Source organism: Buteo buteo, chromosome 26 (assembly GCF_964188355.1).
Source record: "Buteo buteo chromosome 26, bButBut1.hap1.1, whole genome shotgun sequence".
NCBI lineage: Eukaryota > Metazoa > Chordata > Aves > Accipitriformes > Accipitridae > Buteo > Buteo buteo.
The window spans coordinates 15111910-15134617 of record NC_134196.1 but is presented as its reverse complement, the minus strand read 5'-3'; the positions used below and the strand labels follow the sequence as shown (position 1 = coordinate 15134617).

The window sequence follows — 22708 nt, the reverse complement described above, 5'->3', positions numbered from 1 at the left end:
CCAGACCACACAGCTTCTAGTAGAATGAGCAGTCTTTTTTAAAATTTTCTAGCACTGCCACAGTTCATGGCATAGTATCAGTATTCTAACTACATCTATGAAAACTAGGAATTAAGATGGAGAATCAAATTTGATCTCCAGATCAAGTGGGGAAAAAACCCAAATCACTTGTACATGCAGCCATCTGGATTGCCTCCCTGGTTTGTTCTGTTCTGAAATTTATTTCTACTTTTCTTCACTTTGCTCTTTACAGCTTCATCTATGAAAAAGAACTGTTATCATTTCAAAGAAAGTTATGGCTAGGAAATTAAGTGAAATGACTGGGCAACGCACCAGACTCAGTGTCAGTACTGCTCAGGCTAGGCTACTGATTCAGGTTTGTATGGAGGTCCACTTTGACCCAGAAAAAGCAATAGGCTGACTACAGTCCTCCTGGCCTGGCCATGTGTTGCACACTGACTTCATGGGTAGGAACTGCAGTAATGCTGATCCATGTTGAAGCAGTCCCTACCTGGAAAGCACAGGACAGAAGAGAGGAAGAATGATTGACTCTCATTGGAATGCAAGGCCCAAGAACAATTTAATCCTAGAAACAATTACAGAACCATAGAACTTCCCAGGTTGGAAAGGACCTCAAAAGATCATCTGGTCCAAAGTTTCATGGGAAAGCAAGCCTAAATGAGATTATCAAGCACTCTGTCCAATTGCATCTTGAAAACCTCCAGTGATGGGGACTCTACCACATCCCTGGAGAAGTTGTTCCAGTGAATGAGTGTTCTCACTGTAAAAAGTTTCTTTCTTATATTGAGATGAAATCTCTCCTGGTGGAACTAGCATCCATTGCCCCTTGTCTTTTTCCATGTGGCTCCTTGTGAACAGAGAGCCTCCATCCTCTTTGTAGCCACCCTTTTAAGTACTACAATCCTGTGATGAGGTTTCCCCCCCCCCCCCAAGGATTCTCTTCTCCAGGGAGAAGAGCCTGAATTCCTTCAGTCTTTCATCACAGGGCAGGTTCTCCAGCCCTTTGATCATCTTTGTGGCCCCCCCCCTCTTTGCACCCTCTCCAGTCTGTCCACTTCTTTCTTGAACTGTGGGTACCAGAACCAGACACAGTACTCCACATACAGCCTGAGTGGCACAATCACACCTTTATCTCAGCTAGCAATGCCCCTGTGGATGCATCCCAGGATCCAATTTGCCTTCATTGCTGCAGCATCACACTGCTGACTCACATTCAGCTTTGTATTTCCACCAGGACTCCCAGGTCCCTTTCCACAAGGCTGCTCCCCAGCCACACAGATCCTAGCCTATACTGGGCTCTTTGGTTATTCCATCCCAGGTGCAGGACTTTGGATTTGTCTCTGTTAAACTTCATACTGTTCTTGCTAGCCCACTCTTCCCTTCCAGCCTGTCCAGGTCTCTTTAAGATGGTTCACCTTTCTCACTTGTCCACCTCACCACCTAGTTTGGCGTCATCAACAAATGCGGTGATGGTGCTTTCAATCCCATCATCCAGATCATTTATGAAGATGTTGAACAGTGCAGAGTCTAATATCGATTCCTGGGGGACCCCATTTTGACAGGCTGCCAGCCTGAGTAAAAAAACATTGATGACCACCCTCTGAATACAGCCTGTTAGCCAGTTTCCTCCTTATCTTGCAGGCCACCTATCCAATCTGCAGCTTACCAGTTTGTCTAAGAGAAGGCTGTGAGGAAAAGTGTCAAAAACGGTTTACTCTGGCTCCAGATCTCACTGAATACCTATTTGAACAGTATAGCACTGAACATGGCTCATACAAAACTTGCTCTGACACTAGCTAGAAAATTGAGGGTTTAGATGTCTAAATCCTCAGATATGAGTCTGCTTGGATTCATCTATGTTACCTATAAAACACGTAAAGCTAGATTATGAGAAGAGACATGACATTATACCAAATCAAATTAATGACCTCAAAAAATATACTCCCGAGATTTGATCCAAACCACAACAATTTACTTCTCTTTGTATTTCATATCCTCTTCCTTAAAACTTACTAATTTTTACTCTTACTTATCCCATGTTTGGCAACAAACTCTACAGGCCAAGTAGTATATTATCAGGGTGGTTTGCATATTACCCAGAAAGATGGGGCCCTAAATTGTAGGGAAGGCCACCTTAATAGTAAGAGAAGAAGATAGAGAAGTTAAATAGAAACTGTAAACAACTTAAAAGCTTTATCATTATTTTTCAGATTGTTATTGACTATTGATATTTCAGCGGTCCTGAGAACTCTCCCTATCAGGGCTTCACTCTATCGTGCTCCACACAAACTTTTAAAATACATGTTTCTGACCCCCAGAGCATACAATCAAAGTGGTGCAAAATAAGAAGGGGGACCAGACAGACAAGGTTTTGTTCAATGAGAACGTAAGAGGGTGGTGGCTATGCTTGAGGCATAGCTTGTATCAATCCTGCTCAATTCCAGTATAAGCAGAAGAGCTTCAGCCTAGATTCTATGATGAGAACACCAAGTAACAGTAGTGAAATAAACATACCAGCTGATTTTTATAACAGCTTCCACTGCAAAGGCAACCATTACATAATTATGGTTTGACAGAAGAAAGAGAAACGATGCAAATAACTAGCATCTGCATTAATTATACAAAATATTGTGGGGAGATGGGATGGCATGAGAGTCACTCCTTGATAAATTCTTCTGTAGATATACCACAATTCCCACATAATCTCTCATATGCTCTTTAATCCACTTTAACTATGCATACTAATATTGAAAACATTTCCTTAACTGCATTTGGCAACACATTCTGCAATGTCTTGGGATACTCCATCCTTACCAGCTACCTGTAATACTAGTGTAAATATAGGTTAATTGTTACCATGCAAGACACTAAGGCATCTTTACAGTTTTCTTTTCATTGCAAAAGTATGTCAGGGTATCTTTCCGGCTGCACCTGACACCTATTTTCTGAGACCAAGTCAAACTATGCTTATTACTTAAAAGTTCCTCATCTTGCAGGAAGAGAGAGAAGAAATCAATCCTGACTTTATCACTTCTAACTTTTAAGTCACATTCATGGTAAACCTGTTTGCATACTAGCATAAACCATTCTTTGGTTTTTAAGTTTTCTGATCTGTACTTGTATTCCCTGCAGAGTTCAGTAGCGTCGGTGTATAACAGGAGTACAATTGCCACCTATGTGCACACACATAGGCAAGAAGATGGGAATACAAAGACATTAAATCCTTACGTAACTTAGTATTGCACTTCCAAGCTTCAATACGAAGACAAAGTGTTAGTTTCTCCATGATAACAGCGGGGCAACACTGTCTTCTGGCAAAACACTACCACAGCTAATGAAGGACTTCAGGAGCAATTCCCTTTGGCTAAGCGAGCACCAGCAGCATCCTTGCCCTGTGGTACTCTGATTTGCCATCAACAATTCAAGCTGGAAGATCTAAAGCTATTTTGGTACTTGTCTTCCGCAAGCGGACTGCCAACAGCACACACAGCTTGATTCAGATTCTAACAGAATTTGAGTTACCAACACATTTATATAATCAGAAATGTTTAATCAGAATGACTGAGGTAGTAGCATTGCAGAAGTAGCCTTACAAACATGAACAAATATGTGAGTTAAACCTAACCAGACTGTTGAATAAAGCACCCTCCCGATTATGGTAAGTAATATACATGCATCCTGTGGGGATATAAATTTTGTAAATTATCAGCCAAAAGAGGCAGCTGTCTGCTCAGAAAACAGACACACTAAATGTCTAGTTTACACTCAGAATAACCTACACACCTGAAGCTGGAATCAGATAGACATCTGTATGAACAACTGTAGTACATCAGATTCTTTTGTGAGAGTTTATCCTCACTTTCAGTATACCATGTTCTTATGGTCCACTGAGACAGAAAGGATTATCTAAAGACTCAGCCTGGATTAGCATTAGTAATAAACAAAGTTGGTATCCCAAGAAGAGCTAGGACACTTTAAATATAAGAAAGCCTTCAAGGTATTTTGAAGGATTAAAGATACAGATCAATCACATATATTAACCAGGCACATCTGGCAATGTTTGGCATGGTGCATAGGTAAGCAGAACAAACCCAGAAGAGCCCAAGGTAACATTAGACTGCAGGTCTACCATGGCTACATTCCCCCCTCCCACCCCAAACTGATCACACTTCTTATTTGGGGAGGGGACCAAAGGTTTTAGTACTTGCTTTGCTTCCTCAAGTATCCTGCTTAATGGAGAGCCTATAAAAGAGATCATAATTAGCAAGAATTAATCTAACCACTGTTCTTACTAAGCTATTGGAAGGAGTAAAAATCATTGATAAGGGCGCAAATTCTTATTTGAGGATAACAGCAAGAGACACTAATTGGTAGAGTACCTGCGCAGCACTTTTAAATTTTATTTCAAAGTGTTAGGGCTATCCTGTGGTCTGTATTTCCATTTGTCAACTTTCTGACTGCTAATACAGACAGTCCTATCTCAGCCAATTTGTGGTATTTCTTGAGATAGAAAGGACCAGAATGTTTCAGCAACAGCTGCACTACCACTGACGTAGTTACTACGCTGGGGCCACTGCTTAACTTAACACTTCTGGTCTCTTCTCACACATCCCTTCTTACAGGCATAAGACTACCTCTCTCTAAAGAGAAAAGAAATAAATAAAAGTAACAATTTCCCACTATTTAATAAGCACCTATCTACTTCCAGAGATTACACCAGCCAATCCAATTTAGAGTCAGTACCTTATAAGCAGAACTGTGGGAATGACCAATGACTTAAAAAAAACTAGACACTGTTTATTTGTAACCAAAGCACTTGAGAAGGGAGTCAAAACAGTTCATGGCTCATGTGCTTGCCTATCTTCCTAAAGGTTTACAAATCTGTGGTTGATTGGGACATCCACAGCTGCTTTAAACACTTTCACAGGACTTGTATTTTATGAGAACGACAACTTTTTCTTTCCTGCATGTACATGACTCACTACACTGTACCATTTCCAGTTCTCATAATCACTTTATACACAAAACAATGAAAAATTGCCAATCCAGAGCACAGTCTCTACAATAGCACCTTACAGTTTATTTCAACGCAAATCAAGAAATAAAAATAAATTTTAAAAAATCCAAACAAAAACAACCCAGAAGGAAATACTGTTTTTAAATTAATATACACTAACCTTATCCAGTATTGCTCACTGAGAGCAGAGCGCCACAGACACATAGGATTAGCCCAAACAGGCTCTCCCCATTACTTACACTAACTGGCTTCATATTCACTCCCAGAAACCAACAGACTGCTTTTCCTTTTCACCAACTCTTGCTTCTGTTACCACAGGGTTTTTAAACCTAGTTCTGAAAAACATGTGCTTTATTTTCTGAGAAAGATGTGAAACTGGTATGCATCCAGTAATTTTCAGAAAAGCTATTGTATACATAAAAGAAAGTAACATTACCCATTCACAGTAGTACTGTTGGATCATGAGCAGAGTGATTGCTTATAACACAAGCCAGGCACAAGAAAGGGGATGGTTTGTTTTTAAGTGCAATTTATCCAGATTCAACATTTTTATTTGTCCTACCCTTTTGTCACCAGAGGCAGAGAAGACTAAAACTATTCCTGCCACTTGAAGGCAAGAGAGGGAGTAGAAAACTAGGAGGACACTATAGGTTGTTGCTCCTACATGGCTGAGAAGTTACTGGTGAACTTTGAGGGTTTCAGTGCACTGAAGTGCCTCATCAAGAGACTTACTATGCAGATCCTGTAAACATCCTTGGCAGATCCCAGACATTATGTTTGCTCCAAGAATAGCAAGCTCCAAACAATACACATCTCACTGGCAGAGTCCTACAAATCCAAACAGTGAGCAGCTTCCCCCACACACTTTTTTTTTTTTTTAAATTGGCTGGATAGGAAAAAAGGCAAGACCAATTCACTTTTTTAAAAAGAATCCAACCCTTATCATCATCTGTTTCTGGTTTAGTTAACAGGCTACATGAGTTTGACCAGCTGCTTCCAGATTCTCTTTCAAAATGTCTCCTTAGAAACATTAGTGACTGCCTTTTAAGAAAGGCAACAGACACAACAAAACTAAAATTCAGGCACCTACAGAGTAACTCAGTCCTCCTTTGAGAAACATGTTCTGCTGGCCTTTGTTTCCTCTTGGATTTTGAGATCAGCCTAGTGCAACTGTACATCAAAGCAAGCTTTGTACTTTAACCTACTTTACGTCCACCACGATTAGGAAATACACTTTGTCAGAAACACCCAGGTTGCACATAGCCAAAAGTGCATACTGAGGAAGTATCTTGCTGTGTCTACCCAATTCCTAGACTTTTCTCTAGCTATTCTTGGAAAAAAGAATACTGATCCAGACTGGACTTTTGAACTGATGCAGTATGACTGTCTTTAAGAGCACAGTTTGCTTTTATTTTAGCTTTAGGATAAATGTTACTTTTGCAGACCTGCTCAAGCTCTGCTTAAATGCCCCAGGTAACTGCAAGACTCATGGATGTAGAACACATTGGTTAGGAACAAACAGGAAATGTATCTCAACCATCCTAAATCCACTGTGAGCTCAGCATGTTACACAGCAGCTACAGTCATTTAATTAAATAACTCCAACTACCATGAACTGACCTTTCGCATAACAACAAGTAAGCCCTAGACATCAAGCTGCACAATCATCTGCTTAGAAGCAGCCCCTAACCTTTTTCTTGTGTCTGATCAACTGTAAAGATTAGAGTTACTGTGCCAGGAGTAGAGCAGTTTACAGGGAGGGTAGTATTTCAGCTGGGAGGGGAAGAGAGCTACAGCTAGCCCTATGCGTTATTTGTTTCCATCTCCAGTAGCTAATTCATACAAAGTTCTGAAAGCAGAACTAGCAATCATCATCCAGCTTTTGCAGAAAGAAACCAGCCTTAAAAAAAAAATATCTAGATCTCTTTTCTATGCAAAATAATGTATGGAACAACTGCCTAAGGAACAAATGCTTCAGGGTAAGCAGTCACATGTTGCCTATCAACTAATTAATGTATTATGAGTAGGTCTCCATTTATACTTATGTGAACCAGCTGAACACAATATGCCATACCACAGCTACATATAGTAAAGCTTTAATTAGGCAGCCCTGACAATCAGCAACATTGGTAGCTCCAAGGATCTACAGCCAGAGGTCCTTGGCAGAAAGGCCATCCAGAAGGGATGCAAGGTAAACTGCTCTTTTGTGAGGCATGACTAAAAAGCTAGAAATACTTTTCTACTAAAAAGCCTCATCCCCTAAAGTGGGGTAGGAGGTATGTGTAATTGTGCTCTCCTCAAGTAAGAGGAGAATGCAGACAGACTGACCATCTGGGTGAAACACAGGCATAGGATAAGAGTTTCATTTCAAGTTAAGTCTGTGATTAGAATTTGTTTAAAAATTAACAACATTGTACCGAAAGGGCAATTCAACCCATATCACTGTTCATTAACATCAATATTCACCCAATATTCCCTGTTCCTAGGGAAATATAGGCCCTGTAGCACAACCCAAAGGCCGGCACATGTAGGCTGTGACAGGCTAATAGAGAGACCTAATCTGGTGGCAGAAGACCTTTAATCGAAGGCCATCTCTTGATTAATGGTTACATTTTCTCTTTTTTTCTTTATTGGAAAATCTTTCTCTTCTTGTGCTACTCTACAGCATCTGAAAAACAGCAGCTGTAGGAATTGAATACCTATTTAGGACCAGCATTAGTCAACACTGAGTTACATATAAAAAGTAACTTGAAGTAAGAGTACAGGTTTAATTTGCCCCTTGCAATCAACAGACCATAATTTAAATTGTTGGTATAGTTATGAGCTATACAAAGGATCACAAGCCATGTTTCAAGATCACACCTCTTATCTACATCATTAAAAATTTATGTACAATACTCCAAAGAGCAGAATCCTACAACAAGTGAGGGGGAAAAGCCCCAGTAATTTACCTGTCCATTATGCACCATTCTTAGTATCCTGAGTTCTGTGGGTTTGTACTTGGCTAATTTTTTAAATAACATTTTCTACATACTTACTTTCTCAACACCAGCTAAAGGATATGGAGATGGACAAGAATCAAACTGCACCCACCAGCTGCAATTGCCGATTTTATGTTACACAAGCTCCCCCACATTGCTAACTTCACTGGTGTGAATTACAATACCCAGTTGTCAATTCTGCCTGCTTCTTAACAAACATGGAAAGCTGCAAAGCCTTGCTGAGGGAAAACAGGATGGCTGCAGGCTAAAGTTTGACAAATATATGCTGCAACTACACAACTACAAAGCAAGGGGCAGAGAGGATGCAGGAGAGCAGAGATTCTTCCCATAACACTGGTTTTAAATAAATGCTGCTCACAGAAACAGCAGACTATTTCTAAATAGCTCAGATCTTCCTGTTTCAAAGTTACAACATAAAGATACCAGTACTAGATGACAGTTTTTATAGGAAAAGTAGTGTTTGATCTATGTTGCTAGGACAGGTCCCCTTCAAACAGTTGTTTGAATTTTTTTTATTTTTTTTTTTTTTTTTTTAAGGCTGGGACAGGAATCTCTGATATGGCAGGTTTCACAGAAAAAAAACCTTCCCACAAGATCTTCTGCAAGAACAGTATTTAAGTTTCATTTATGTGTGTGTGTGCACGTATGTAAAAGAAAACTATACAACACATACGAATACATAACACACACTTCCATTATTATTTTTAGGTGTAGGAAATAGCATAGAAGGCAAGACAAAGATGATTGACCAATTCAGACCAAGCATAAAAAAGACTTAAGCCAATTATTTTACTTTCACTGTAAGAGAATAGGAACATGTTCAGAGTCAGTGACCGCATCTCTGAGTAACATCTTAACTTACCAACCTTTTAAACATCTGATGCTGACCCAGCTACATACTTTTATAAATTATTTGCGTAAAAAGCACAGCCATACTGACAGGAAAACAATGTTAACTCATGTTATCAGGCAAAATCTTAGTACTTGGCTATTGGAAGACTGATTACACAGAAACTACCTGTGTCACGTTACAGTAGTCAGACTACTATTGCAGAAGGTAGAAGTGCTATGGTTTTTCTCCTATAAGTAGACATACACAGTATCCACATTTAAACTAATTCTGGAGGATGCAGTCAGATGAAATACAAAACTACGTTTCAACATTTAAAGACTTCTTAGCTTCAGTTAGGACAAATGGACTTAGAAGTTAATGCAGTGAGTTCTATTTAAGCACATGGTTTAGAGCAAAGCTCAGTTGGAAGCTTAACATTTTTAAAAATACAGACTAATACTTCTTGTGTTTGAAGTCATGGTTTAGCCTTGACTAGACAAACCCTGAAGGAGCCAGTCCTCCTCCTCCTCCTGTTTTTCTCCCCTTCCCATTGCAGTGACTCACATAATATGCTGCAAATAGAGTTTACAAGGCTGTTAAGATCAAGCCCATCCATAAGCCCAAACACCCTTTCAATAATAAAACGAACATATAAACCTACCTAGAATCTTGTTAACATACACTTATATGCCACAGGTACTGACAAATACTAGAACAAAGATGGTTATGAAGGAGGAGACCAAAAAGAGCAAGTGGCACATAAGGGGAAAAGAATTTCAGAAGAGAAGCAGGCAAGAATGTGTAAAAGTTTAACTATCACGATAAAATGCCCATTTTTAAATGAAACTCTGCACTTGAGCCAAACGACTTTAGTGTGCTTTACATGAGGCCCTCAGAGTGGGAAATGTCTCATTCATTCTTGTTTCTAAAATTGAACACTGAAGATCTCAATGCTTATATTATCTACACATGCCATGCTTGCACGATGAGCCTGTAATTCACAGTACTAAGGAAATCCGTGGGGTGGAAGATGAGAAGGGGAAAGGGAAGGGGAGATATCAAGGATTGAAGACATGAGGAAAGCAGTCATTCAAATGGAACAAAGAGAAGGTAATACTCTTCTACACAAACATACCTCGCATGTAACCACAGAAAAAATAATTGCAATGTTCTCTTTAAAGACATCACATTCGCTGTGGATTTTCCTCTAGACAATTTATTTTTGAGACAAAAAGTCTTCTTTATCTTTTTTTTTTCTTCCTTTTTAAATACATGGCACTCGCATTTAGTTTGTACAAACATTTAATAACAGGTAACACTGAGAAACTTACCTCAAAGTACACTGGGCTATGTATAGCCTTCTCATTCTATTTTTGTACCGCGCCAGGACTCCTGAAACTAACCTGATAAGAACAATTTCAGTAGAGTACAAACATTTTATGGATACATATTCCAGTTTTGTTTTCTCCAGCAGTAAAACTTGTTTTCTAGTACTTTAAACAAAAGTAAAGACATCCAGAATATAAGTGTTCCTAATGTAAATTCAATAAAATTTTCAGTGCATTTTACTATTGGTGGCAGTGACCCAGGCTCCTTCCATACTGTATCACAAGAAATGTCTGAAAATAAATATCTGTTTTTCCCCAGGTAAACATCATTTTTCAGCTACATACACAGACTATCAGTATATAGACAAGTACAATACCTGGTCTTTTATTATTAAATATTTTCACTGGAGTGCAGTGAACCTGAACTTAACACTCCCCTGTTTAATAGCCTCCTGTAAATGCCTAAAAGTATCAATCACACTGTATCAGAACAGTCAGGAGCTTTAAACTGATCCCTGGCATATCTGGGGCACACGTTCCACTGATGTTTGTGCAGACTGATGTCAGGGACAGCTTAATTGCCTAGGTTCTCTATTAACTGTATTACCAGAATAAACACTACGCTTTCTAATATCTTAAAACAACTTAAAAGTTCTTTTTCCCCTATAGATTTATAGTAAGAAAGTACCAGTCATAGAGGGATAAATTCGAATATCTCTATAAGGCCAGGAAGGTGATTATCGATGTCGGTATATTTTCCTTTAGGATTTGAGACTGAAATGCCATTCTTCATTTAAAGCACAAGACCCTGTATCAGTCTGGAATTTGAAATTCTTTTTCTAGTCAGTCCAGATTTACTGGAAAAATAGGTAAAGCCAAACGAGAAGATATTTTTAACATAGCCACAAGTTAGGAAACACACACTCCAATTACAGCCCCACCTAGAACGGGCACTTGGCAAATGGGGTACCGCTCATTTTAAGCTCTTTACGGACAGCCCTGTTTCTGAAATTGCCACTCAGGAGGTTCCCAATTCTCAAAAGAAGTAGGTGTTGGGAGAACTTCTACCCTAGCTGAAGCGTCATACGTGTCGTCAGAGTTTGTTACTTCGGCTTAAGCAAGAGGAAGAAGAAACTTTCACAGAGATTGAAGCAGAGAGGCACCCGGCACTTGCGATCAGAGCAGCCCGGCCGCCAGCAAGCGCCCACCAAACGCCACCACAGCCACTTTTACCCACACTTGTCCCAGTTTCAGTAAAACCGAAAGCCTTCGCTCCCCCACCCCCCACCCCTTACCCCCCCTACCTTCCACCGACCGCCCGATGCTGTGCAAGTGGGTGAAGGAGGGGTAGGCGGCATGAACCCCCTTCAGGTACGCCTCCAGCTCCTCGGCGTGGTGGTACTTGAAATCCAGCGCGACCACCACAGAAACCAGGCAGAGGATGCCCGCCACGTCCTAGAAAGGAAAGGATGAACCGAACCGACGCGGGAACCGGCGGGCTTGTCGCTGCCCCGGCTCTGCCGCCGCCATTCGGCGGCGGCAGAGCCGGGGCAACGACAAGCCCGCCGAGGGAGCCCTCCCGCCTCAGCCCGTCTCCCCTCACAGGGAGCAGGTGCCTCCCCCCACCACCACCACAACCGCCACTCCTACCCCGGCGGCCACCCGCATGGTGCCGCCGCTCTTCCACAACTGGAGCCCCAACGCCGGGCGGGGGCCGCCATCCCCCGTTCGCCGGCCTCGCCCTTGCCCTTGACTGACAGGGGTTTCATCCACTCAGATCCCCCCGGCCCGCCCAAGGGTCGGGGGGGGGGGGCACACACCCCTCCCCTTCTCCCCTCCCTCTTTCCCGCCTTTTCGCCAACGGCTCTCACCTGTGCGCGAGCGGGCTCCTGTCAGGGCGGCGGGCGGCGAAGCCTTCTCCTCGGCAGCCCCCGCGGGTTCCTGTCAGGGCGGCGAAGCCGTCTCCCCCGTCCTCGGCAGCCCCTCGGGGTGAAACCAAGCCTCCCCTTCCATCTCCCCGTGTCCCTCCTTGTAGGTTGAGGGGAGGGGAAGGGCTCGGGCATACGGCTGGCAGTCGGTTTGGTGTTGTGGCGGACCCGCTGGCTGGCCCTGCTTGCTGGGCGGTGTGCTGGGGGAAGAGCGGGGCCGCGTTTTGGCGAGTCCTGGCTGGTTTTGCCTCATTTTTCTTTGCGGAGGGGTGTCTGGAGGCACCAAAAAAAAAAAAAAAAGAAAAAAGGGGTGTGCGTGTGCAAAAGTTCACATTTTGACTTTTGATGATTGTTCTGATTCACAAGAAGGGTTGTTAAAAAAACAACTCTTTTTAAAATGTTTTCTAATTTTTTTTTTCCCCATGGGAGGTGTGACAGCTTTCCGGCTCCGGCTGACACGTACCGTTCACATCACTGCTTTTCCTCAGCACCTGTGTGCTCCTGGGCTGTGATCAGGGTGTCAGCCCCTGGGGCCCACAGACAAAACCTGCTGCATGCAGAAGGACTCTTGAGAGAATTTAACTGCCCAAATCTAACAAAATCTCTGCCTAGCGTGTTGGGTTTTTTGTTTGTTTGTTTGTTTGGATGAGTTTTTAATAGGCTTGTATTCACTTACTGAAAGGACTGGATTATCTCTACGGAATTAAACGCTTTTCTTGGTTTTGCGCTAACCACATTGCCTTGGGGATATCCTAGTCTTGGGATTCACCACAAAGACTTTTTCATCACCTTTTATTGTCTTTAAGATTGAAAAGGACTAAGAGAAGAAAGTGAAGCTGGCCTCCAGCAACAAAAATTAGGATAGCATCTAAATTTCTTTTAAAATATGATGTGGATATAGCTGAGTGTTAGAATACAACTATTTGTAAATTCTGCATAATTTTTCTGAGGAAGAACAATGGCAGTTTTCATTATAACCAGCAGCAGGATTTCACCCGCCTTCTTCCAAAGTTTGCTATGCTGGTCAATGTCAGAAAAAGCATATTGAAGGAAATGAATGTATGAGTCAATCCCAAATAACAAGTCCTGCATTCCAAATAGAAGACGCTGTATTTAATAAAAAAGTTCTTCTTAAATAAAAAGTTACCATTAAATTAAAAGGTACCTTTTTTTGTACCCCAAAGCTTTAAGAAAAAACAATCAAACTACACTTTAATGCAAGTATCTGTAGTATCCCAATGTACCAGAAGCATATACATCTAAAAATGGTTGTAAGATATCTATATCCAGACCCCTCAAGTATTCTTAGTTCATGGGAGGGACTTCCATATCACATAGGATGTATGCAATGTACAAGGCTACTTGGTTAAGAGATATATTTGGCTTCTGTTGAATAGTGTTCCTTCCAGCATGGCATTTGGGGGGAGGGGACAGCCCCAGAGCCCTTCTCCCATACTCTGACTCCACCATTTTTTAACTCTTACAGCCTGACAAGACCTTCTCTCATCTACCACAAGACAAAATTCTTGTAAGACCTAAATATGGATGACTTTACCTTCTTTATTAAAAAAAAAAAGAGGTTAATAGTTGATTAGAGTTGCTTGCATTTGCTGCATGGAATGGGAGAGAATCTGTGGGGTTACACTGCAAACATGTCTGCAGAGAAGCAGGAGGAACGAGTCAAGTGTGTGAGCTTCACATTTGAATTTGTGAGGCTTGAATATATATATTTATAGGCTCCTTGAAAGATGATCTGGAGACACCTCTTGAGTAAGCAGGAAATAAAAAATACTCAGGTGGTAATCCAACATCTACATACTTGGAAACTGTCCCAAGATAATCACATGAAATCAGAGAACTCTGACTCCAAGACAGAGTAGGGTGTTGGCAACATGATAAAAATCACAGGGGGCTGTAAAAACTTAATCTCAGTGAAACGACTAAAATCACCTTTGATACTAGGTAATCACACACAGCGTTATCTCCTGTGGAAATTACACCACCCTTTAATGTAGCCAACATAGTCATGGTTAAATGAGAGCATTACTGTATTTAGGAATGTTCAAAATGATAGATTGTTTCCATGCCAGGTGCTTGCAAGTTAGGACAAGTCAGCCTGTTTGGCAATATTTGAGTTACATGTGACAGAATTTTTTTTTTTTTTTTTTTTTTTCCCAGCCTGCACAAAACTCAGCGATATCTGTTGCTCTTGAATAACTTTTCAGAAGGTCAGTTTAATCCAACCTGGGCAAACAACACTCTGTGGTAAAAGTTGTGGTAAAAGTCAGTACCAAAGACCAAATCTTGTATGAAATTAAGTCAGCAGTAAATCTCCCATTGGCATCAGTAGTTCAAAATCAGGGAGTATGTGTCTGAAACTGCTTGCAGTTGCTGTTCTCAGCACTGCAGTGGACAGTGACCCCTATAAGGAAGCGAGATAAACAAAGTCCTATTGCTGTAAAAAGCATTAATTTTTCTCCTCTCAGTGTCATTCCGGATCGTCCATTCAAAAGTATTCAACAAGTAACTATTAAAGCTAGCACCTGAGCGTGGGGTTTGCAGGGGAAAAAAATGCAGGTTTGGACGTGACATCCGCACCCGTGGACCTCGGCAGAGAGTTGCTGGGGAGAACATCGGGGTGGAGGAATGATGTGAGTAGCTGTGTTGCCCTCTAGTGACAGGTAAAGAAAATCCTGTCACAGGCAACAGGTACGAAAACCTCTTCCTGACGCAATAGTTAGGTAGCACGGTAAGACTGACACTTCACACGCAGTTAAGATGGGTCTCAGCAGTAAAAAGATCTTCTGGAAACTTTTGTGATTTTGGAGAGCCATTCACAGAGGCAATCTTGGAATCTGAAATCTTACTTAGTGTTTTGTCATCTTTTGTGCAGGATTTCTGCACTTTCCAAAGATTAGCAAGAAAAAATGAGTGCCCCACGTTATAACTGAAGCTTCAAAATATTTTTAGTGAGAAATACAAAGAGGACACTAACAAGGATTAAACTTTTTAAGGATCGCCGCTGCTATTAAAACTTTATCATTTGAAATCATGTCCTAGGCATACAGGCTACAGCTTCATGTTCTTTGCATCAGTCTAACACCAAGGACCTGACAATCAGATTTCTGGTGTGGGAAAAACACGGGATAAAGGCTTTCTCAAGTGAGATGGACCAGACAAGTGAGTCCAGTACAAGTGACGACACAGATGTGTGAATTTGATCGGACAGCACAGTCCTGGATTAGTGTAAACCCCGATATCAATCACCTGAATAAATGGCAATGAAGCCATTCTGGTGTATAATACCCACGCTGATTAATTAACAGGCTGATATTAGTATGGCGAAAGACAGATTCCCTGCGTGAAAGAGCACAAAAGCACCAGAAATCGCTCAAGCATTCACCACCTTACTAGTTGTCTCTACCACGCAGGCAATTCTCAGCTGAGGCTTGCATATTCGGTTCATAAATCTCCTTGCCTCCATCCCAGCACAAGGATTACCCCTGGAGAAGAAAGGGATGCCCTGCTGTGTCTGGTAATCTGCAATTAGAAAAAGATCCCAAGGGGGACTATTAGCAGCTGGTATAGTTTAAAGCTGTCCAGACATGCACTGAATTAGCTGGAGAATCTGGAACCACAACTAGCTGCCTGACAAGCCTCGCGCTCATCCCATCTTGCAAACAGCAAAATCTGCATGCAGCAGAGATTCTGAGCTACCGTATGACAACACGTTGTGATGTGCCATGGTGGAACAGGTCAGTTCTGCTCCACAGGGGTTTGGAGCATGGGAACATGATCTTGTTCAAGACAAATGTCTTGTGTTGTGTGTTGGGTATTGTAATACAATTGTAAAATGTTTTGGGTTTATCTTTCTCCTCTTAAATTGGCTTACACTTGCCCTTTCAGCAGTTCACACAGAATTAGATGTAATTTGAAAATAAACTATCCTTGGAATGGCAGAACTTAATTTTGCATCTGTGGCATAATGGGTCCCTAGGTAAGTAAGAGCACAGGACTAAGAATGGAGAAAGCCAGGAAGGTCTGATGGGAAGGTCAGTGGGATGGGGACCGATGGATTTCAGGGAAGTAAATGAGAAAAAGGAAGGTGAGGAATGTCCCTAGAGGTCTTGAAGAGGTGGGAGGACTGGAGCCTGGGAAGAAGGGGCTGGAAGGTGGAAGAGTTACAGATACCATTGTTGGGAAAAAGCAATTGAGAGGACTGGGGAGTGTGTGGGGGTGTCATATGGAAAAGGACTGAGAGTAGTATTTCTGCTCACTAACATCTCACTAATCTGACCCCAGGATAATAAAATTTGAGGGATTTAAGATGTTGACATAGCATCTTGTCAGGTCTGCTAATTTGTATATGAAATGCATTGCGGTTCATACCATGGAAATTACAGAGATTCTTCATAGCTGATTTCTTGTTGATATTAAGCAATACTTTTGAGTAATCTGAAATTTGTCCCAAGAACTGGACTCATCTCAGCTTTCAACATTGGGAAAATTAGTCAAGCTTTGGAATAGCATTTCACCATTTTTGCTAATTACCTTCAGATCAAAATATCTTCCTAATTGCCATTGTCAAGAACAATGCAACACTCTTACTCACAATGATGGCTAGTCTGTCTCCTTAAACAAAAGTCCTCCAGGCCACTTAACATATCTGTTTCAAGTAAACAATGGTCCCATTTCCTGAACAAGAAATTAAGACATTTTTGGAAAACTTCATTGTGTAATAAAACAATCCTCTATTTCTCTGCACTGATTTATGCATAATGGGCTTCTACATAGACAACCAAGTAAACAGTATGCACTGAACTCTCCCATCAGTCTAAAGTACACATTGTGATGTTTTGAACTAACCTTTTTCTTTCGGGAGAGAAATGAAAAGGGAGCATTCTAGATATACAATATCTATGAATTTGCTGATCAGCAATTTAAAAATGAATGTTTAGTGGTGCAATAAACAAATATGCCACTTGACCTCACTGAAAGCAGCTGGCAAGTCTTTTCTTGGATTAATCTGTACTGGTTACGCTATCATTTATTAAACCATAGGGCTCTGTGAAGGCTCCATTTCTCCAAAGATATGGGTATGGTTTTGTGGCCAGCTCAAACCAGCCTAAAACTGAGCTGTCCCTGAGCAAGGCAACCCTGCACCCAACCCTGCTGCCTCCCTTTTTGCCAGTGTGAGCACTCAAGCAGCCATGTGGTCAGCTGGACTGGGGAACCGGTGCATCTGGAAGCTAACCCAAATAGACACACAATCCAAAAAAAAAATCTCTTCATCTTCACCTGGCTCAGCTCCCTGATCCAGCCCATACAAGCACTGACCCTGGCTGAAGGAGCAGAAGGGCTAGATGGCCCATGCAGAGTAAGAATGAACGGAGAGTGAACTGCTGGCTAGAGGTAGTTAGGTGTGTGACACCACAGGTCAGAAGAGAGTTTCTTTGGAAGAATGAGCTGTGCACAGAAGAGAGAGACTCTTGTGCTGTGCCTCAGTTCTGGCAATGGCTCGTTCCTTAGAGATAGGCTGGATGTGAAATACTGTTACTCTCCTACCCAACTGATGATATGGGAATAGTAATGCTGAATTTAACTGTAGATTATTAGTGCATGTCAAGCAGTTTTGTAATGCCAATTAAATAAAAATTAGAGAAAGAGAATGCTTTTTCACATATGGAAACCTCTATCAGGCTTAGTCTGATACTATTTCTTGTTCTGTATGGAAAGCGATAATACAGGCATAGTTCGTCCAGCCAAATGAGCCTTCCAAGGCAACCTGTTGTGACAGAAAGCTTATCTTGATACGATCAGTATTTACAAACACAATAGCCTGCACAAAAGAGCACTGGAAATAATAACTTTTATTGCTAAATTTTTGTAAGTCCACGGAGAAAAGCTGCTCCCATGGTGCTTATGGAGGCTGGCTAAAGAGCAGCCCTTAACAAGACACAACCTGGGAAGAATGAATCTTCCAGTCCTCAGGCTTTGAAGGTAGTTTATTGAAGGTCATGCATAACTTTATCAGAAAATCAAAAATCAAGATTAAAAAAGTTGTTGCTGACAGAAGAGAACTTTTTTTTTTCCTAGTTAATGTTCTACGGAATGATTAGAAAACTGTAAAAGTAGTCAAGCTTTGATATGGAGCAAGAAAGACCAGGTAAGCTTAATTTTGTCTTGGGTCATTGAATTTTTATATGATTCAGCTTCTTCTAATGTCACTTATTTAAGTGACTTTTAAGTGATTTCTTGCTTTAGAATGCTTTGTTCTTAAACTAAATCGTGTAAGAAGAAACATTTTGCTACCACAATGCTTCCCTAAGAGTAACCACTCAGCATTTTTTCCTGTCAAATCCATCGTTAGAGAAGACGTGTAGGATAAGGGATGCCCTTGCATTCTTGGCACACCCTTGGAATGGATGTTTCAAAACAACATACATTACAGCAGCCTTAAGCATGGTCATCAGGCACCAAACTGACATCTGAGCAAGGCCCAGACTGAATGAATTTCCTGTACCAGCTTCAGAAGGAGACAAATCTTGGGGGTCAAATGTCTTCATTTTTATTTTGTTAATATATGACTGTGTAAATGTAATATAAAATTCTCCACTGGGAATGAGGAGATTTCAAGTGTTTAAGAAAGAGTAGCCTCATCTCATTTGCATTAGTAGTCCTTTTTGGCAGTCTCCCACACAGGAAGCCTGAAAATACACAAGAAGAAAAACATGAATTCCCCAGAGAGCCTGTGGTAGAGAGATCACTAAATTAAGATAACTTGAAGGATGCCCTCATTTCAAGACATCTATTCAAATCTCCATAACAGATAGCAAGGCTGAATGTTGCATGCACTGCAAAGATTGACATACTGCATAGCAAAAGCTTTTCGGTAGTCAGTTGTTTTTCACATAGTGTTAATTATTGTTCATCCTACAGGGTTTTTAATGGATTATTATGGAGCCTCAATCTGCCCTTTTCATTACACACTGAGTAACTTTTTTGAGCCTTTCATTTACCATGACTGCTCCTGTGCAAGCCTAGCTACATGAAGGATTCTGTCTTTGATCACAGATTGGACTGTTCAGAGAATTATTTGGTCCTTAAAACTATCTGGTTGTGGGGTAATACTTCAAATTGCACTATATATTACAAAAATTGCCATAGATTGCCATGGATATAGATATTCGATCATTCAAAAATTTCCACTTCCCATATCTGCCACCTTTGAACATAAATTATTTCATCTTTTCCTAATATTCATAGATCTGTTGTGCTCTGGCACTTGGTATTATTTCGAAGTGGCTATCAAAATTACACGATATAAGCCTAATGTGATTGCTGGCTTACAGACTCATGCTACAGATCTTAGCTTCATGGTGGCAGATAGATGTTTTACAGGACTGGAATGTTAGCCAGTTCTTACATGAACTGAGGAAAGTTCTCTGTTTTATTTTACCTATAATAATTTTTAATAATGGACTAAACTTAAAGGAGAACCTGAGTTGGCAGAACTTGCATCTTCTCCTGACTCTATGATGTAAGCTGTATTAATGTAAACTCAGATTTTTTACTTGTCTTGATTCCCTTAGATTCACATTTCATGAGACTGGACCTCTAAATTTGGCCTTTTTACTCTAAATGTAACCAAAATGGGTGGTCACTCTACTAGGTCATTTTATCAGACTTCTTTCTTTATCTTCAAACAAAGGATTATTTCTTTTCACTGCATGTGAGAAAAGACCACAAAAGATATTATTCCTCACATAAGTTTATATTTAGGACATTATTCCTTCTTCCACTCCAGCCAGTGTTGTCCTAATGACTCTCAGTATTTTTGGTACTTTTTTCTAGATCTAGAATTACAAAAGAGATCTTTATCTCTATCTGTTGTCCAGCCTTACCCAGCTGCAAATAGAGAATCTGAGCCAGTAAATCACACAACCATATGTTCAACAACTTTAAACTTATGCCAAAGTTCTCTTGACTTCAATCACAGTTAAGCATATTATTAAGATGATGTGTGCTATCTTGTAGGAGAAGGAATAAGCCTGGGAGCTTTCATAGTTGGCATTCTACTGTTCTGGAAATGTCTGTCTTCATTAGTCACTCTAGAGTTTACACTGCTTTATATAAAACCAGAGCTGATCCATAGACATACACATCTGTAATTTCTATTGTGTCTCCTTTTAATGATTTGGGCTCAGAATTTTGGTCATCATTAATTTCTCCCACCCTACTTTGAAACAAAATTTTAGTGAGTTGCTAGGCTAATAGTGATTTCATGAACTTTCCCTGTCCTGTATGGGCATTTTATCTGGTTAAAATATGATATTGTTGTTTACTCTTCTTTGAAGATCTTTTCATTTCTGTGATTATGTTCCATTCAGAACTGATTAACATGGAAAAAAATCTTACTCCTGTCTCTTCAAAGAATTAAAGAAGTGGGAATGATTTCTCTTTCTGCTCCATTCAAGATTCTAGACTCTCTAGACTGACTCAGTTTTGCATTGCCCTGTATTGTCATTTAAGTACATAGAGTAATTGAATAGTGTGCAAAAGTGGTAAATTAGTATTTTTCCACACATTTGGCACTGATGTGTTGATGGGGCCGTGGAGAATAAGTCTACTATCATTTGACATTCTGCAAAGACCATGGGCAAGTAAAATGAAAAGAGAGCTGCTTGCAGAAGCTTTGTATTTATTTAATTGCTGAATTATGTCAATAGGGTTAATTAGAAAGACATGGTGCTTGTATTTCTGCTGACTTTAGCTGAACTTGTAGGTAGCAATAGCTCATTCAAAAGGTTTATTGAAAGTCAAAAATGCTCTACAAACAAGGCAACAATGCATGTATCATAAACATGGTAAGAACGCTGGTTCATGTGTATGGATAACTGATGTTGAACTAGCAACTGCATCACCCTCCACAGAATACGGAAGCTGTGGTAGATGGTCTTTGCTTCTGGCTGCTGGAAAGCCAAACACCACCATGTTATTGTCTATGTATTCTGTGACGAACAGTTTTACTACTGTTTTTACTACTTGCCACAATGCTGAGGGACGGTTCCAGTATCTGAATGAACTTGAGACCAGAGGGACTGGAGTCCCTGGCCAGTGGGAGATGATGGAGCTGTCTGGGGATTAAATGAACCCTCAGGTTTTCAGGTACGGTTAGTCTGCAGCATCTCTCACTCTCTTCCTTTCTGTCTGGTCAGAAAGGACCTCAAAAAATGTCCACGGGAAAATGTTATGAAAACAGATGTATTTCCACTAATTTTTTTTTCTTTAATGAGACAGAATACATGGCTAAAATGCTTTGACACACTCTGAATTTAACTAATTTTAATGGAGGACTTTAGTTTATATTCTCCACCCTGTTCTGCAAATCTCATCCATGATTCTAATTTCAATATGGTTAGAAGTACAAAGGAGAAGTTTTTAATACAATATTTTAGTTTCTCCCTTTGAAGTCTCTTCTATTTATGTGTTCATAAAGGTTTATGTATAATCTCTTATTACATATAGGATTAAGTTCTCTGAAGAGAATTGATAGTGTGTTGATCTCAGTTTATGTAGTGATCCTCTACCTGATATATATACAGAATTGAAAAAATAGTAGTAGAGTTTTAAAATTAGGCCTTGAGTAAAGATTTAAAGAATAAATCTAGCATAGAATAAAGATTTCTGGTGCAAGAGTTACTCTGATACTTTGTCCCTGTATTATGATATTTATTATATGATCTAAATTTTTTTCTGTACCCAGGACCTCTATTTTGGTCAGAGTACACACTAACTAGTGCCACTTGAAAAGCAACTATTTAATATTTTGGTTTACATTAATTTTTCAGAGAGTGGCCTGTTTGCACCTGAGAGATCAATCAACATTCAAGATCTTGTAGGCATTCCCTTTAAAAGGGGAGACTAGTGATGGAATCAAGCATCTTGTTAATTCAGTCCCTTTCATTTAGAAAGAATAGATGGTCATGAAGTGATATTTTGCTGAACTCAGTAGGAGTTAGTCAAGAAGCATTTTCTTTTCTTACATTTTCAAGCAACACTAGCATTAACTCTGCTGCTGTTAGTCTCTGTTCTGCTTCCGCTGGCATCTCCATCAAACAATACCTAGTCCCTCCAACTAACGTTCATCTAGACAGGGAGCTCAGCTTCTGACCAACTTTGTATATGACCTGTATTTACAGCTGACTTACTTTCAAAAGAAGTGTAACCCTCCTATTTTGTATTCAAGGTGAACTTTAAAAACAATTTAATTTACATGATACTGGTCCATTTCAATAAACCACTATTTTAACCAGAAAAAGACATCCCAAGCCCTGTTAGGATGACCAAATCATTAATTTCCCCAGGTTTTTTTGTCATGTTCATACAAATGGAACATGAATAATTCACAAGCATTAATATATAAGCCTCTCTGAAGATTTATGTTATCCTCATTTTACAGATGATGCACTGAAGCACAGAAAAAACAGGATCAAAAGTTTTCATCAGTCTTAGCAGCCAGTCTGAACACCAGCAAATTGATTTTTGAGGATAGTTAGCATTATATTACTTTCTTCTGC

The 22708-nt window shown here is 40.3% G+C and overlaps 1 protein-coding gene across 4 annotated transcripts in view; it reads right to left on the bottom strand.

Moving 5' to 3' along the window:
- The window catches only part of CPM (carboxypeptidase M), a 29424-nt gene extending 17483 nt beyond the window's left edge, over positions 1-11941 (bottom strand). Inside the window, exons 1-2 of one of the 4 annotated variants that reach the window (XM_075057842.1) lie at positions 11851-11941; positions 11505-11655 (exon numbers count right to left, since the gene is read on the bottom strand). In XM_075057842.1, the coding sequence (XP_074913943.1) occupies positions 11505-11558 (54 nt within the window). In that variant the 5' untranslated portion in view covers positions 11559-11655; positions 11851-11941. Of the gene's footprint in view, positions 1-10203; positions 10276-11504; positions 11742-11850 lie in introns of those variants that run through there. The other 3 variants (XM_075057841.1, XM_075057843.1, XM_075057844.1) reach the window with 3 other exon arrangements.
- Between the last annotated feature and the right edge of the window lie 10767 nt (positions 11942-22708).